Below are 18,555 nucleotides of genomic sequence, written 5' to 3' on the forward strand. Positions count from 1 at the left end.
TCAGATGGTATCAGAGACCAGCTTATCTCTGTGTTCAAAGAGAAATTTCTTTAGAAATATATTTTTCAAAGATGTTTATAATTATTTATGAGGAAAAATAAAAGTTTTAATTTATTGGTTAAAGACTTGATGAATAATGAATGTACTTGGATTATTTGTTTTTCAGACAGTACAAACATGTACGTAACCGGCTCAGAGGAAGAATGCTTTATAAAGAAGACAGTTAGATTTGTTTTCTGTTCGTGTTAAATTATAATCCAAAGTTTATTGGAATAAAATATCGTTTTTACATCGTTGATTTGAATCGCACAAAACTGGGAAGCATCTTCATCATATGGGCATGATGAAAGTATGATTATTTCATTTATAATCAGGAAACGTGATACTTGAGTGAAGTTAAGAATAAGTTTATTCCGAGTCACTTATTTTTTTCTTCTATGAATTGAATACAGTTTGCTGTTACACCTCTACATATTGTACAATATTAAGTTCAGTGTACTAGGTAAATTAAAAAGTGCAAGTTATACCAGACATCAGTTGTTGTAAATGCAAAATCTAAAAAAAAAAAACAGGTTTACTCAAAAAATGTATATCATTATTTTGTCCAAATGAATACAATCATTATTTAAAGTGAATATTAATGCATCTACTGAAGAAAGTGTTAAATGAACAAATCTCCGGAAACCGTAATTTTCCCCATACTAAAGTCCTTGATTCTGATTAATAGATTGTAGAAGTTTGAGTGTTTTTGTTTATCTAATCAATCTTTCTTTATCTCAGAACATTCTTTTACATTTGTTCAAAACAAGTGTGATGCTTGATACATTAGGCAATTGTTAATTGTTAATAGTGTCTTGGTCTCAACCCAAAGATTTCCTGCTAACTTGTTAAAATCAGGAATTTTAGGGGAAAAAACTGGAATACAGTAACCATTGACACAAATATGAGTCACACCAAGAGCGCCAAAATACCTCCTGTGGTTGAAAATTGTATCAGGGGATTGTCCGTTACGATCCAAGAAAACTCATACTCTATTATTCCGTAAAATCTTATTCAAAATATTTTTTTAAAAAATTATTATCAAAGATAATTGAGAAACATGTTACTAATTTAAGGACAGAAAAAGACATAATTTGAGAAAAGTTGATAATTCTTTGAATTTTATTCTTTGGACTTAGATGTATAATGTACCTTTTACATTTTTCCTAAAAAGGACAGACTTAGAGTACTTTTGGTAAAATTATTTAATTAATCGTGATTTATTTAGGTTTCTTTTCATTAAAAATAAATCTGAAGGAGCATAGTGTGAACTGATGTAAAATTTACTTGATAACCTGTTGTACGTATTTTTTAATATATATACGAAAATATTAATTCGTAAAATTTCAAAATATGTTAGCTTTCTGCTAAAAGTGTTTGCTAAAGGGAAAAGCAAACTAGTAAAACTATGATTTTCATCATTTTGCTGATAGTCGGGACTCAAACGCAAACGCAATATAATCTCTATGTCACGATGACAAAGTAGATCGTATCAGAGTAAAATAGTGATGTTTTGTCCTTTATTTTTAGATATTAGGGGAGGTCTGAAAAGCTAGATTGGGAACGCAACCAAAGTAAAGAGAAAAGATTGTTTCAAAATTATATTGTTTTAAAATCATTGTTCTAATTCACCGAAAAATAAACAAACATCTGTATGTTGCAATCTAATTCATTTTGTCTACATGACCGAAGCAGGTGTTTTATGCTTATTTCGTGATTTTTTTCTTTATCCTTCACGGCATTTAGGATAGCGATGTTCAAAGCACATTTAAAATACAAACAAAAATAACACACAACAACTGCTTGCACTATAAATATTCACAAAAGTTCATTATGGTTTTCTTTTTTATGATTTTTTTTTTTTTTGGATTTATTTATTCTCACTGTGAGGTAAAACAAAAATCCAATTATATATCTCAATAAAACGGTCTGTAAAGTCCTGTAAGTGTAATTTAGATAACGATATTGTGATACATGTTCCTCAGTTTTACTTCAAAAGGATCAATAAAAGTTACAGATATGCTTACACAAACTTTATGCAATTAATAAGCTGAAGATGATCATAAATATATTTTTTTTTTCATTCTTTTTTCTTTAGCTGGAATTTTAATATCTTATTCCAAAACTTAAAGCTCTATATTTTACTCAAATAAAAGAAAGTTATAACTATTTATATTTGCAAAAATGCCATTTTCTATATGGGCATGCATTCGTTATTTGGATTATAAATATAATGCATGCTTGTTATCTATATAGGTACATAATATATTCTTGTTCATTTTAATCTTTTGATATCTTTTGAACATGAATTGAAACTAAGCTGATTAGTTTGTACGCTATAGGTGTATCCCCGCCATATTCCTTTTTGTTATGTAATAACAGATTACACATAGCGCAAACATTTAAAATCAATAATATCTATTCTATCATCTTGAATAGATGTTTTCTTTATATTTTTACAGCTGATGTTTTTCATACAAAGATTTAATATGCAATATAAATTTAAATTATGAATTTTGTCATTTTCTTGATATCATGTGCATGGCGCAATCGAGTGTCTGCTCTAGAATCGCGAAGTATGGAGTTGATCGGATATGGTTCAGTGGGTTTTAAGTCCACTGTGGGCGTAGATACCGATCCTTGGAATAAGATTTTATAAACCAAGGTCACTTGTCGCAGGAAATACTAACACGAAAAGATCTCTCCATGCTCAATGGCCTTGAGGGACGAGTATAATCATTGCTGGCTCACATTATGAATGAAATTCCTTTCGAATACATGTAATGTTCTGAAGTTCAAAATATTAAAACGATCTTTTTATACTTTTTATATTATTTCATATCAAAGACCTTTTTAAGACTCATATACTTATGCAAGTAGGATATCGATTGTTTAAAAGAAAGGACAAAGCTGGTCAAAACACGTCAAAAATACAAAAAATAAAGTGCATTCTACAACTGCTTGCACTATAAATTTACACAAAAGAGCTCTATGTTTAGTTTTTTTTTCTATTCTTCATGTGTAGCTAAACAAAAGTTCGATACCATACATGTATCCCAATAAAACGATCCTTTTAGTCATGAAATTCAAATAACGATATTGCGTTACTTCGAAACGATCAATGAAAGCTACTGCGATGCTTACACAGTCTTGATTAATTTAATAAGCTATAGTTGATCATGAATGCATTTGAAGTTTTTATTTTCATTAACCTTTAACCTTTATTTTTCTCAATACTTAAGACTTAATATAGTACTCAAAGTTAAAGAAAATATAACAATCTACATTTAAAAACATACATTTTCTATATGGCCATGCATATATTAGATACTAGATTTAATTAATATTTGTTATGTATAGAGGTCCATCTTATTTCATTGTTTTTTATCAATTTTCTTATTTTTAGACATTAATAAAAACTTAGCTTATCAATTTGTAAACTAAAGGTGTACCCCCTTCATAATCCTTTTTTATTATGCAATAATAGATTTCACATAGCGCAAACATTTAAAATCAATAAAATTTACTGTATCATGTTGGAAAGATATTATCTTTAGGGTTAAAGCTGAAGTTCGCCATATCTTTTTAAGATGCAACATAAATTTTAGATTATAAATTTTGTCACTTTGTTTATACCTTTCAAATTGTTAAATTGTTTTCCTGTTGATAGTTGGAAAACCTTTGACTGTTTTTATACCCCCCGCTTAAAAAGCGAGAGGTTATATAGTAATCGGTATGTCCGTCCGTCTGTACGTTCATCCGTCCGTCCGTCTGTACGTCCGTCCGTCTGTTACGCTTTGTGGTACACATCTCTTATCCGCAACTTCTCTCATACCACTGAAAAAATTTTAATGCAACTTTCACAGAATCTTTATTACATATTGCCATTGTGCACCTCTTATTTTGATTTTCGATCTGACATATATTTTGGATTTTCCAGAGCAAACCATATCCACTGCCATTATATTCATATGGGAGGCGGGGGTATCATTTAGTGGGCTCATTGCTCGCAGTATCTCTAGTTCTTACTACATTTACATCAATTTTACATTAATTATCTTATGAAAAATTAAAAAGCACAATATTGAAAAGAATATAGCTATGGAACGGATGAAATTAGAAAAATAGAAATAATACACGGTTCCCCCTAAGGAAAAATATTTTCCGACGAAGCAAAGCCAACGAAGAATACAGTTTTTTTTCTATCGAGATAAATAATAAAATTGCTTTTTACCGAGTATTCGCTCCAAAATTGTTTCATTGTACCGAAACAGTTTAAAAAGATTCTAATATCTTATACCAGATGACCAGATATTTCAAAAGAAGTAGTGACATTTAAATTAACACATATGCTTAAGACTGAAATTACATTAAACACAGATTTATCTACACATGTAATGCAATAATAACGAAGAAAACTAAATTAATTTAACTAATAATTATAATCAAAAATACAATCATATGACTTTTTATTTGTATGATTCTGAAATTTCTGGTTGTTTATGTCATACAGCTTAAGCATTACGTCACAGACCCGATATTCCTCGAATGGGAATTTAATTCCAATAGCTGGGAAGTTGATAATTTGATTCGGACAGATGCGCGGATCACAATAGATATATGGGATTAAGGTAATAAGATCCATATAAATATACAGGATGTATGAAATTTAATCTAACAAATCTGTATTTCAAAACGTGACGAATTTGCAACACCATCATGTTTTCACGACAGAAAATAACTTTTAAATCATACAGGTTCTCATAAACAGATATTAAATAGTAAATGGAGTAAATGGAATGGTATCTTTCTTATTGTTCTTTAACCTGTTGAAGTGTGACAAAATTGAACGTGATACGGGGTCTCGGTTTTTACGTGGCATCCGATGGACTTTCACTTAAAAGGTTCGATTTTTTGGAAAGAAACATTTGCTACCTATGTTTTAGGTCAGATTCCGCCGTGATTTGAACACATGATCTTCCAGTCATGGGTATTGCGGGTACAAAATGATTTACTATTATTTAAACAGAAAAAGAACATTAAAAAATAAAGGTTTTGTAAAGCAATTGTAAGCATTGTGTTTGTGTGGTTTTTTTTTATTATTAGAATTTAGATTAACATCTTTTCACAAAAAATACGGGATTTTTTTTCTGCAAGTTTGCCAAACAGGAATTTTTCTCTTTGCCACCTTTTTGGGAAATAAATAGATGTCATTTTAATGATTTATAAAAATCGATGTCTCGACACAATACATGTATACCTAAAGAAAACATCATTTTATCTTGTGCAGTATCAATACACAAAATTTTTTTTCACAACTTTCTGATAACTCCTTTATAAAGTATAAGTGGCTTTCTGTTAATGCAATCAAAATCCACGATCCGTACTGGTCCCTAGCGTTTCGTTTTTCTCATTAATAACATTTTAAAATTCTCTTCAATTTACGGAAAATCTCATTTATATCTATTTAACCATGAGAAATATTTATTTTTTTCTATTTAATAGATCGCCTTAATTTGTTGTATAGAAATTCATGCTCTAACTATGAATTTGTCTTAAAGATTTGTCTCCAACAAAGATCGAGTTGTTTGTTACTGCTTTTTGAAACTATGCTTTATTTAAGAAATTGAATTTTGTTACAAAACAATAAAAGTGAACGCAAATAACGATTTCTACAGTTCAATTATACTCTATCAAAATAGACTGAAATTTAAGTTTGATATAATTATGTCACTATGTATTATACCCTTCAAATCAATATTGAAATCCTGAAGTCCCTGCCAAGATACGAGTGTTTAATTTTTATGTTTTTTTTTTTAAGATTGAATTAGCTGTAAGATAATTCAATCTTACAGAGTGTGCTTAGAATACAATGAATTAAAATCTGAATTAGAATATATATATATATATATATATATATATATATATATATATATATATATATATATATATATATATATATATATATATATATATATATATATTTTATATATCCAAAAAAAAGCATTATTTCCTTGTTCATATAAGGTATACTTTCGAAATTTAAAAACATGTATTTCCAGAAAATTATGCTTTAACTACTCAGGATTAAAAAACAAAAGATATATGTAACTAAAAGATTGATGTCATTTGAATTACATTCTTATGAAAATGTATGCTTTAAGGAGTTTTCTTTAAATAATTAACAAGTACAAACAACACATTCAGGGAAAAAAAATAAAATCCATCTCGACATTTTATAACGATTTCAAAACATTTTAAATCACAAAACTTTTATAAAAAACCTTAATAATTTGTGTTATAGCTTTGTGAAAAAAGTAAAGGATGCGGAGAGGAAATATTGTTCTTTTATCCCTTCAGAAAATATAAATTTCATATATTCATGTACTATAAAATCCTGAGTCCTCTTCTGCAAGCCATAGGAGTTCTGAATTTTTATGTAAAAGAAAGCATTAATGAAGTTACAAGACGGATCAAGTCACAAAGCGGATTAGGAAAAAGAGCCCAAATTACATTTATCACAATGCAACCATATACACGCACACACACAAGTGCATTACTACCCCCCCCCCCCGGTTTCGTTAGTAACCAGATTATAAAATATGTCTTTAATCGTTTTTTACCATGTATTATTTATTCACAATTATAGACAAGATAATGATTTTAGTAGATTGATTTCTTTGGATATCTTACCCATTTCTTCTCCGCCTTATAGACACTAATTCTGCCTAGCTTACAAGCCTTGTACAGATTTCATTGAAACCAATCAACAGTTTGAGTATGAAAAGTCGTTACGATTTTAAATGCATTGGATGTGTATAATATATACTCGTACTCATGATGAGATGTATTTATAGGTTTTAAAATCTATTGATTGTCCCTAGAATGTATTTTTTTTGTTTTGTGGTTTATTGAAGGAAAATCTGAAAACGTAGTAACAGATACCTGGTTAATTTATGATTGATTTTAAAATTAAAGATTTAATTTGAACAGTTTATTTATTTCATGTCTTCATTATTTGACAAGAAATTTCGAATTCCAGTATGAAAGGTTAATATGTACCTTTATTGAGCAATGTTTGGCACAGTTTATAAACTACGACAGTGGTAATAAAGTATATAACAAAACGTGCATACAGTTAATAAATGCAACACAACAAAACACAAGCTGCCATTTAGTGTCTTTGTACATCAATAACAAATGTGGGTATGCGTAAGAAAAGGGATGACAAATCATTAAATTGACTTTTGCCGATGCTTTATAAAGTAACACAAATTTAATTGAAATTAATTTTTCAGCGGCATTCCGTCGGTCTAGATCATTAGTCCTTGGGTATAGAAAGCAAACTGCACGAGCCACTTGAATTGTTCCGAATATGACGTCACATGATATCTTATGTACCTTATTTCGCAGTTTAATAGCAAAGTTGAAATAGTGGTTGTATTTCTTCGTGACAAGAATAAAAAAGTAAAATATAAATGCTCAATAACACACAGTTGGTCAAATGATCAGATGTTGTTGAGTATGGAAAGCAAACTGCACCAGCCTCGTTGGCGATATAGGATTTGATCACATAACCGACTTCGTTTCATACGTTTATCAAAAAAAATCTTATTCTTTAAGTATCAATTTTTCCCCAGGATCAATTTTAATTTGTTTCGCCTAGATGTTGGTCATTTCATTCTTTTCATATCTCATGACGGCTCCGTCTCATCCGAACAACGGTCTGTGTTTTCCTTATTTAATGGTGTGTTTTCAATGTCTGTATCAGGATTTTCATTAACATCGGTATCTGCAAAAATAAGTACAGCTTTGGCTTTATACAAATACATCAGCGATTAGGTCTTTACAGTAATAAATAATGGTTTAGAGAGGCTGTGTTTAGTTTTTTAAATCTTACGTTTTTGTTGTTTCTGAAAGTTGCAAAACCATGAGATGGTATCTGTAATTAAAATAGATTTAAGTTGATATATGTATAAAAAAAAAACGTACTTCTTAGTAGGTGTTAAGCATTGAGGTTTTCCAAATGAAATGGAATTAAAAGAATTACAATAGCACATACCTAGTATGGAGGAACATGAATTTCTAGAACGATGTACATGAAGAATACATATAAGAACTCCAATTAGCAGGCTGGCAATTCCAAAGCAGATTGGGATGCTGGAAAAAGAGAGAATATAAAAATTTATACTCCATTGATATTTTTTGATTGAATTTATATTGTTTAACGTCCCTCTCAAAATGTTTTCACTCATACAGAGACTTTAGCGGATGCTGGTGAAGGGCTTCAAATTTTGACTTTTCCTCGGCACTAAGGGCCATTGAACAGCGAGGGATCTTTATCGTGCCAATGCCTGCCGCTGTTTTTAAGGTCTCATCCGTAGGACCCGCAACTTTTATTTCAAAGTGCCGAGCATGGTGAAGGAACAGTTGCTACCAAATGTTATCGACTTAGGTCGGTTGCGGCCAAGATTCGAACTCATGACCTTCCGGTCACGGAACGAGCGCTCTACTGACTGAGCTTCCATGAACGGTCCATCGATATTTTTAATAAAAAATTCTTGATGTATGTTTCATTTTCAGTTTTTATAAAGCCATTTTTTATGAACGTATGCAGTATGATAATTGATTGCAGTATGACTAAACAAACATATTTTTAAAAAAAATTACATTATTTTGGTATGAAGATCTGAATCTGAGTCAGGGTCAATGGACAACCTTTCCTGTCTTGAGAGTGTTATTGGTTCTTTATCGTCTGTTGTAACCTTGGTTGTCGTAAAATATGAACTTGTTAAAACTGTTGGTCTGCTTTTCTCACGTGTTTTGTTGACTAAATCGTAGCACTCCGGATCTATATATGGAGGAGAAAAAGGATATATTTATCTTCATTAAGGACGTCCTCCATTTAATAATCTTATTGATTATCTTTGAATTTTTGGATTAAATTACCCAAAAAGTGCTAAAGCGATTAAAATTTTAGCGGACCGCCCTCAAAAGACTTAGAACCCGCAATACGGTATCTTTGAATTTTTGGATTAAATTACCCAAAAAGTTTTTGACTCAGTTTTTGACTCATGTTTTCCTACTTTATACTACAAAGTGTAAACACTTCATGTTCTATCACAAAAGCGTAATGAAGGTTAAAAATACTACGTACATTTAAAGCTCTCATTAGACAAATAATTTGATGGACATTTCTTGCATTTTGCGCCTTCGTTGCGCTGTATTCTAGATCCACCAAAATTGTACTCTGCACATACATTTCCTGAAAACAAAAGATACTTTAAGGTAGAGTTAACGTATCAGAAAATGAAATTATATGCAATCAATCATTAATAAATATAAATTTACAAAATTAAACGACATGATGATGCTTCTCTTACCAACAATATTTTTGATAGGTGCACAAACTTCTATTGTTTCATTTATCCATGCGTTTATTACACAGTGATATTCAAATGAGGAACAGCGATTTTTGCATCCCTTTCGTGATGCTGCCTCTCTCCATTCCTGTGCTGTTGTTGGACAAGAGTCTACAAAAACTGCAGTTTCATTTGGTTCTTTACATCCTTTAGATGCATCGGGTATCTCTGCATGAGTCTGAAAAAAAATCAAATAGAATGATATTAAAATAATCCTGCAAGCACATGTCACTCAAAGTTACTATCAGTAAACTAAGACAAATACTTTACTAGATAACTGTACAAAACAAGTTTACTTTCTGAGTATTTTAATTTTTTTTTTTCAAAAGGCTATATTTATATACATATAATAATAATGCTTGTTATCTTACCGTTGATGCAGAGTGCAATACAAATCCAATCCAAATGGTAGGGATCAATTTGCACTTTAATTCCATTGTATTGTTGCAAATAAAATTACCTGTAAAAAATAAAGATGGGATAATTAGTGCAACGGATATTGAAAAGCAGAAAATGTTTTCATAAATTATTGATGAATTAGCATAAAGTGAACAGATGCAGTCTTACTAGGATATCCCACTAAGTGTTTACGAACAAAAAACTGTGGTTTTGTGGTTTGGTTGATTTCATTTAAATGACTGATAAATTTTACAGGAAATGGTATATATAAACCAAGTGCATGAATATCCGGTAGTAGCCAAACTGTGTCATTCATAATCTGTGTCTTGTCGGGTATTCCCATTATCTCACCATTTAAAAATAAATTCATTCTAGCTACCTGTATAAAAGACACGACGATGGTACCTACCTTTTAATACAGTAAAACGTAAATGCTAAAAGATATCTTCCTCTGTATACATGATGTATCTTGATATTTTCTCAATGTATGATTGTAGCCAGAGCTCTTAAGATAAAGATTTTATTTCGGGTAATAATTAAAAAAAAGTAAGAAAAAGGTAACATTCTCCTTTGCATAGTAATAGTATGATATGTTCAATTGCAAATTTTCTAAGTTGCTTTTATCATTATTTCTTCCATTTTTTCTCTCTCACTTTTTTAGAGCTAGATGTGCACACGGGTGGCACATGTATCCTAAACCTAAGAAATATTTCGTTTTTTTGTATATTATGCTAGAATTGATGAAAAAAAATGGAGAGTTGTTTGAAACATTTATTGTCACGGTGATGTTTGCCTTATTTAATACAACGTTTAGAAATTATTGAAATGTTTACCTGGGAATCATTATAAACAGATTTTTTGGCACATCACAAAAAAAAATCAATATTCAGTTCACTTGATCTGTACAAAAGGATAATATACTTATGATTTTGTAAAAAGACTGACATGAGTCATATGAACTCTTCTTTTTGAAGATCATATATAATGTAAACACGTTTTTAAATATACCAAATGTGGGTCATTCAAAACAAGATTATATTATGTGTTATTAATGGGTTGAGGTTGATTTGAGTGCATGAGAATATTATACGAACTCTGATTTTACCCATGCGAGGGCTGTTACTAGTATTAAGAAAAGCTACATGTAGCTCACTAGCGAGACAGTATAAGTACCCAATAGTTATAATATGTCCTTCACGACACTTCCGTCCACAATCGGATTTGCACGCTTCGTGCGCTTAGATAATTCAAAACTGCAAAATAAAAAAAAACACAGTTTGATTAATATAAAGTAGTCATTGTCTTTTTCATATTATCGTATAGTGTAAATGTTTGTTTTTTCCTAAGAATAATTTTTATATTAAGAAAACAATGTAATATATTGTTACATAAGAGCTAAGTATATGCATAAAATATTTTAAAACTTAATCTTTGGAATAACGACAAGATTGTCTAAACATTCCAACTCGGTAGTCATTGACCATTTTTGACTTAAAAAAAAGAAGAATGCAATATATTGATAATTGTTCTTTTAATCTTTTAATATTAATCAAAATATTTAACCTTGTTCAAACCTGATAAAGTAAAGAATTTGATGACTTCATACTTAGGATTTATTATCAATTATACTACATGTAAATGGATGAGTCCCAACATATCTGCAAAGCAAAACATTAATCGTGTATCTTTGTCCAGAGGCCAAATGTTTGGAATAGTTAAAGAAGACTGCACTTAGCACTAACACGGTATTTCATGAACCTCACAGAATTTTTTTTTTTTTTTTTGCTTCAGATTCGTACAATTTTTTGTTATATGAATTTTTGTAATATTTTTTTGAAATATAAATGTTGAAGTTCTTAAGCAGGTGGAATATAAAGTGAACAGTTGTCAAACTCAAAATTCAATTTCTTATTTAGGTTTTATTGAAAAATGTGTATTCTGAGAGATCATATTGATATTTACTGAATTATATACATTGTATGTTGTACATATACAATTCACAACATTTCCTTGGAAAGCCTTCCCTGGTTCCTCCGTTTGATTTTCAGGAAGTAAGCCACATTCAATCAGTTTGTTGGATTGAAGTTTGATTGAATATATTTAAATTTTTAAAAATCAAAAGAAAAAAAACAAACAAATAAAAGAGAGAAAAATCAAGGGAAGATATTTGATATAAAGTGTGTAGTTTGTACGTATAGCGCTTTGCTCTTTTTCTATGCAAGGGGTACAGGTGACAATTTACAATAACAACTGAACTGACTGAAATTACTGAAGTAAAAGTTTACTCATCGTCGTAAAACATCCTTTTAATGACATTTATTGTTGAAAAAAAATTGTAGAAAGAAGGCTTTAAAAAGGTAAAATTTTAGTTTAAAAATTATTGGCAAATTGTACAAGATAATCTTGCAACAAGTTGCAAAAACATTTTGCTATACTGTTACGTGTGTTTTGTGTTGTCAAAGATGACATAGCGATTTCCTTTTAGAAAATGTGTTTCACGAGATGAATATAAAGCATGCTCAATTGCACAATACAACTACTGTTGTTTTTTTTTTTTTTTGTTCGCAGAAGTTAATCTTGTGTGTTAAGTCTGATGCGAACAGTGGTTTGTTGTTCCACAATGTGAGTATTGCTATTTTATTGTTTCTGGAAGAAGAAAAACATTTTTAGGTTATTTTTTTCTTTCAAAGTTCAATAAAGAAATAAGCATACCTAATAATTGCGCAATACAACTATTGTTTTTTTAGTTCAGTTCACAGAAGTTAATCTTGTGTGTCGCATCGACTCAAAAACATTTTGTAGTTTTCACTTAAATCAAATTTTCATTAAAGTGCATATAGTGTTGGAGGAATAAGTTATGCGTGATGTGACTAATGTATCTGTCCTTGTTTTTATTTACCAGGTTTGCAATTTTAAATTTTAGAGAAACAACTTTTTAAACTGATTTTTGAAAAGCACATCACCGCAGAGACTACTTTCATTTTAAGTTGAGGCCTTATTTGTCTTATATGCTCGATATAGAGACAAACTGTTTATTGAGTCTAAATGCACGACTTAATTGACTATATTCTTTCATTTATTTAAATAAATAAAATATCATTTTTAGAATTTCATTGGGATATGGCATGAAGATATATAAATAATCAAGTTATCTTACGCGAGTAGGTCTTATGAGATTCGATCACGTACTCATGCACATTCCTATAAAACATTGAAAAATGATATTTTGTATCAGTATATTTTACACTTGATTCGTGTTACAAACGAAAATGTAAATACATGTATGATATTTATTCCTGGAAGTCTCTCCAAATTTTTTTTGACACATTGCTATGAAATTACATATGATATACTTTTAAAAAGCTGTTGAAGCAGTGACTTTATAACTCACACCTTATGTTATTTATTATAATATGTACATGTGCATAAAAACATAATCAATGACTTTCATCGCACTCGGCAGTCCTAACACAACACCAGGTTACTTTATACTAGAAAATAGATGAATGTATTCACTTTTCTTCATAAATATTACATCATTAAAGAATTAAACATAAACTGAATATTTGTATAGAGCCTTGACATGCAAGTTTCCATGTTCAGTTGCAAAACTTTTAGTACATGGCATGTAACAGGCTTCATAGCTGCAGATCTGTAGCGTAATGGTTTTATATTTTTGTCTTTGGCCAAAACGCTACAGAGTCTGTAATGCAAAAAAATGCAATTTACGGCGCAATATTTTTTGCGCACTTTTGGGGAGAATTTCTCCACTTTCTATCATTGGTTAATCAAATACCTTTCACTCCCTACTTCTCTACACATTATGCAGCCAATATATATATACTTCATCCACCTTGCAACCATTTTTAGTTGTCTCTACAAGCAATAAACTCACTCGAAGTGAATTTTCGGCAATCTAACAAATAACTTTAATCAAGCGAGATTATCACTTGATATGTAGAGACGACTATAAGGGGTTGGGAGCAAAATCTGAAATAAAAAAAATAAAAGGTTCATAGTTATTTATCTTTATTGAGCAAGGTTTGGCACAGTTCATAAAACAAATGTAATAAAAGAGTATAAAACAGTACCTGCATACCGTTAATACATGTAAATAGAACACAACAAAAACATTAGCTGCCATTTTTTTCAGTCAGTAACAAATTAGTACATGAATGCATACAACAAATAAAGGCCGTATTATTGTGTCATCAAGTTGTAGTTTTTCTCAGGATCACACATCATTTTTCTCATCTATTGTCATGATGGTTCCATATTTACTGAACAATGGTCTGGTGTTTCTTCCCTTAATGGCGTGTTTTCAATATGAGTATTAATATTTTCATTAAAGCTGGTTTCTGAAAAAAGAAAATCAGTATCATAATTAGGTAATTGCATGTACCGATATATCTTTCAAAGAGTGAATAAAAGAAATAATTCCTCTACTAATGGTATTATTAGATAGATTATAATAATCAAATTCTTACGTTTCTGTCTTTTCCTAAACGTGCATATCCGTGCAATTATATCTATAAATACACAGAATTAAGCCTATTAAAACAACTGCGTTTTAATGTTTTCATAAATTAATATCAGTTTTACAAAATGATTGTATTAAAGGAAAAAAACAGCACATACCTCTTATTAAGAAACATTCTTTTCTTGAATGATATACAGCACATACGAGCATAAATGCTATTAGACAGGCAAGTCCGATGCAGATTGGGATGCTACAAAGTTAAATTTAGAAATATTCATAAGCTTGATGTTTTAAAAAAAATGGTTTAATGTATGCTTCATTTATAGATTAAGAATGGCAGATTTGAAATTTGAAAATGTTATTTACTTTCCAGAAAATAAAGGATAATTACAGTATTTTGATATTGAGATCTGATTCTGAATCCGGATCAGTGGACAACCCTTTCTGTCTGGAGGGAGCTGAATCCGGATTAGTGGACACCATTTCCTGTTTAGAGGGAGTAATGGATTCTTTGTTGTCTGATATAGCCGTGGTCTTCAGAGTAGAAGTGAAAAAAAAACTTGTTGAATTTATATTGTCTGAATTGTTTTATAAAAGCGTAAAACAAAAACTTTTGTAGAAATTAAATTATAGCACTCAGGATCTATACATGGCAGAGAAATATCGGGTAGTAAGTTCTTTACGTTACACTTAAAGCGTCTTATATTGATATAATGTGCTGACATGGAATTTTGTGATTTAAAAACAAAGACAAGAAACATACACGTCTTTACATTTTGCGTAAGACTTTGAACTAAAAGGTTTTACTCATCTTTTTTTTTAATGTTCAAATTATTACGTACATTTGTAGCTCTTGTTAGAGTAATAAAAAGATGGACAATTTTTGCATCCTGCCTCTGAGTTGCGCTGTATTCGGGATCCACCAAAACTATACTCTGTGCATACGTTTCCTAATAAAAGTTAGTTTCAATGGCGTTAAACATGCATTCAAAGAAATGAAATTGATTTTACGTCTTACAGTGTAGTTGAATATTTATTGACAAAAATCAACTGATATCATGGTACTTCTCTTACCAACGATATTTTTAATCGGTGCACAGACTTCTACTGTTTCATTTTTCCATGCATTTATGACACAGTGATATTCAAATGAGGAACAAGAGTGACTGATTTTATTGCATCCTTTCCTTGATGCTGCCTCTTTCCATTCCTGTTCTGTTTTTGGACAAGTTTCTACAGAAACTGCAGTTTCCTTTGATTCTGTACATCCTTTAGATGCATCAGGTATCTCTGCATGTGTCTAAAAAGACGATAAATTGATAATCGAAAATCTTTTGCTCTCAAGTTAATTAACTGTTACTTATACTGCAAAGTAAAACTTACTTTCTGAATCACTGTACCGAACATGTAATTATCTTTTACTCCGATGGATCTTTTTCTCGTATTTTTTTTCTAAATACACATCATTGCAATGTTTGTAATATTACCTTTGATGCAGAATGCAGAACAAATGGAATCCAAATGATATAGACTAATATGCTCTGTAATTCCATAATTTCCGTTGCAAGAAAAAAAAATACCTGTAAAACAAGAAATAATTTTTGCATGACATTTATATAAATAAAAACACGGACTATGCATTATTTAAGTATTCACACTATAACAGTTAAATGCAATCTTACTAAGAAACCACTAAATGTATTTGTATGTGGTTTTTGCGGTTAGAATGATTTAAATTGACTGTCTGAATTTTATCGCAGGGTAAGGTATATAAACCAAGTACATAAATATCCGGTAGCAAGCAAAATGTTTCATTCATAATTTGTCGGGTATTCCCATTCATTATCTCAAAATTTAAAAATAAATTCAGTTTAGCTACCATGCATTTAAAAATAAATTTAATCTGACTAGCCGTATGAAAGACATAAGGTTGGGACTCTACCTTTAAATACCCTAAACCATGCACTACACCTCAGCGTGTTGTCATGTCCTCTCTCCGAGTGAATCATCTTAAGTTGCATGCTCATCTTGACAAACACCTGTACTGTTTATTCAAGATATTAATGTAAAAAAATATTTTTGTTTTGTTTTCATAGCTTGTTATATGGAATTGCAAATTCATTGGGTACTTTTTTTTTAATTTTTTTCATATTTAGCCCATTTTCTTATTACCCAATCAAATTATTGTAAGGAAAAAAGAACATTTTAATGATCCATTTTTAAATGCCGGTAAAGTACATCACACTGCTCTGCATTAATGCAAAACAAAGGAAAAAATAAAGAAAAAAAAATCAATCTTAATTTACTATGGCCCATGCGTTTTGTTTTTGTTTTTGTTTTTTTTTTTTTTAAATACACTACATAGATATATTCTCTCCTTGGCTTTAAAGAAATTTAATATATTCAATTTACTTTACAAATAAACACATAAAGGAAAAATTGTTTTCGTTTTTACTTTTCAATGACTCTGTTGAGTCAGCTGACCCCCTTACCTTTTAGAGAATTATGTTTATAAAGTATCAAAATTTGTGTAAGTTGAAACAAGATAGGTTATGTATTGTCTGGCTTTGATTCGCGCGCTTGAGAAATAATGTATATGTAACCTCATAAGCTCACACCCATTCAAGGTTTCTGCTTTACTTGCCTAAAATGCGTCACTAAAAAGCTATTTATGTCTGCTCAAAATGTCTGCTTCAATATGCTATCTTTCAAAATGGTGTATATCTGTATGTAAGGTGTAAGGTGTTCTAAACAATAACCAATACAATCAGCTGTTGCCAAATTTTGAAATCTTATAGCTGTTTATGTAATATATAAGAATAATTCTATAAGTCGGTTTTAAGCATTCTGTGTAAATTTTTGTCCCAGAGAATGTTTCTTTCTCATTTAAAAAAATTGAATATTCTAAAATGAGTGCTAAATTCAAATCTGCCTAATCTTTACAGATTGGCTGAAAGACAAGAAGTTTGCTTAATTCCAATTCGTGTGTCTTGCTTTTGTGCGAAGGGATGCATAGGTTTTGGATATTGATTTTACCAGTATTAATATTTTTACAAATCTGCATATTTTTTCTTGTTGTGTCTTAATTCTTACCAAAAATTAGTCATTTAGTACGTCTAAGATCCAAACTTGTCATGGAGTTTAAGAACACTGCACACTTCACACATCAGAAATCCGGTCATCCTGAACGTCACGGACAGAACCATAGATAATTTTGTTTTGTGTTGCGATTTAATAATTATAGCGTAGTACAGTGTTGATGTATACAGGAGTTGGGTGCGGTTCATAACAGATAATTCTATTTATTATTTTCAGATAATTCTTTGCTTTGGTTGCTGACATATTTCTTGATTTTCTTTATTAATTAAAATGCATGTATAATATACTGTAGATCACTTAATTTTCGCGATACCTTATTTTCGCGAGATTGTCATTGACTCTTTGTAAGCGAGACATAATTTTCACGACTAGTTATTATTCCTCTATATAATCATAAAGAATACTTTTAAATGCGAGAATGTAATTTTCGCGAACGCATTGTCTCGCGTAATAACGCGAAAATAAAGTTCTCGCGAATAAAAAGTGATTTACAGTAATAAGATTAATTATAAAACTCTTTACTAATTAAAATACATTTGTTATATGACTTCCTTGAATGTCCTCCTATGATACACTATATCTAGCTTTATTTATTTCTCTTGCCATGAAAGCGTTTGAGTCCCACTTGTCGGCAGTTCACACCCCTTGCTGCTTCCTGTCATCAAATCCTTAAATGATTTAATGTTTTAAATATTGGCCATACACTAAGTATAGAGAGGGTCTGTCAGCATTCGAACCGATAAAATTGTTTCGAAGAGAAGATTATAGTATCGATCAAAGAACTCCCGAACCGTATTCAAACAAAACTGTTGATATCTTTGTTTCATCAACATGTTTATCACTAGCTTTTCTCGTTCATTCGTACATGTAGAGTTTGTATGGTTGTTATACTGGTCACAAGGGTATCTTGATAAATAAAAAGGAATCAAAGTTAGTGTCTTTTATGTTTCTATAAGAAAGTATTGTTTTTAGGTCACCATTAAGGTTTTTTTCTATAAAGGTATCGTATACTGCGGTATCTTTTATTTCAATTTAACTGGAATACTGAAAATGTATTCCATTTGGGGGTGTATTCCTTTTAGCGCTTTTGGCGGAAAGATACTTCCACTAATTTAT

General features: G+C 30.3%; 2 protein-coding genes across 2 annotated transcripts; both read right to left on the reverse strand.

Annotated features, from left to right (window-relative positions):
- Positions 1 to 7,008: 7,008 nt before the first annotated feature.
- On the reverse strand, positions 7,009 to 10,101 carry LOC134253908 (uncharacterized). Its single transcript, XM_062736484.1, has 8 exons — positions 10,029 to 10,101; positions 9,833 to 9,921; positions 9,423 to 9,639; positions 9,197 to 9,304; positions 8,710 to 8,890; positions 8,102 to 8,199; positions 7,940 to 7,981; positions 7,009 to 7,831 (listed from the first exon to the last, which is right to left on the reverse strand). The coding sequence occupies exons 2-8, from the start codon at positions 9,896 to 9,898 to the stop codon at positions 7,734 to 7,736; spliced, it is 810 nt and encodes a 269-aa protein (XP_062592468.1). The 5' UTR covers positions 9,899 to 9,921; positions 10,029 to 10,101; the 3' UTR covers positions 7,009 to 7,733.
- Positions 10,102 to 13,887: 3,786 nt separating this feature from the next.
- On the reverse strand, positions 13,888 to 15,962 carry LOC134253914 (uncharacterized). The gene is made up of 8 exons (XM_062736487.1): positions 15,828 to 15,962; positions 15,415 to 15,640; positions 15,183 to 15,290; positions 14,975 to 14,983; positions 14,732 to 14,918; positions 14,499 to 14,590; positions 14,348 to 14,389; positions 13,888 to 14,218 (listed from the first exon to the last, which is right to left on the reverse strand). Exons 1-8 carry the CDS (start codon positions 15,945 to 15,947, stop codon positions 14,121 to 14,123), a joined length of 882 nt encoding a protein of 293 aa, XP_062592471.1. The 5' UTR covers positions 15,948 to 15,962; the 3' UTR covers positions 13,888 to 14,120.
- Between the last annotated feature and the right edge of the window lie 2,593 nt (positions 15,963 to 18,555).

Source organism: Saccostrea cucullata, unplaced genomic scaffold (assembly GCF_032062105.1).
Source record: "Saccostrea cucullata isolate Sc308-1 unplaced genomic scaffold, CSIRO_AGI_Scuc_v1 ctg4114, whole genome shotgun sequence".
NCBI classification, from domain to species: domain Eukaryota; kingdom Metazoa; phylum Mollusca; class Bivalvia; order Ostreida; family Ostreidae; genus Saccostrea; species Saccostrea cuccullata.

Bases quoted from the DNA above. Each gene is read 5' to 3' on its own strand.
- LOC134253914 (XM_062736487.1), bottom strand. From the start codon at position 15,947: ATGCAAAAATTATTTCTTGTTTTACAGGTATTTTTTTTTCTTGCAACG. The intron at 15,641-15,827 runs GTAATATTACAA...TCGTCTTTTTAG, and splicing joins TTCTGCATTCTGCATCAAAG to ACACATGCAGAGATACCTGA. The intron at 14,390-14,498 runs GTATGTGCTGTT...GTGTATTTATAG, and splicing joins AGAATGTTTCTTAATAAGAG to ATATAATTGCACGGATATGC.
- LOC134253908 (XM_062736484.1), bottom strand. From the start codon at position 9,898: ATGGAATTAAAGTGCAAATTGATCCCTACCATTTGGATTGGATTTGTA. The intron at 8,200-8,709 runs GTAATTTTTTTT...CTCTTTTTCCAG, and splicing joins GATCTTCATACCAAAATAAT to CATCCCAATCTGCTTTGGAA. The intron at 7,982-8,101 runs GTATGTGCTATT...TTTTAATTACAG, and splicing joins TTCATGTTCCTCCATACTAG to ATACCATCTCATGGTTTTGC.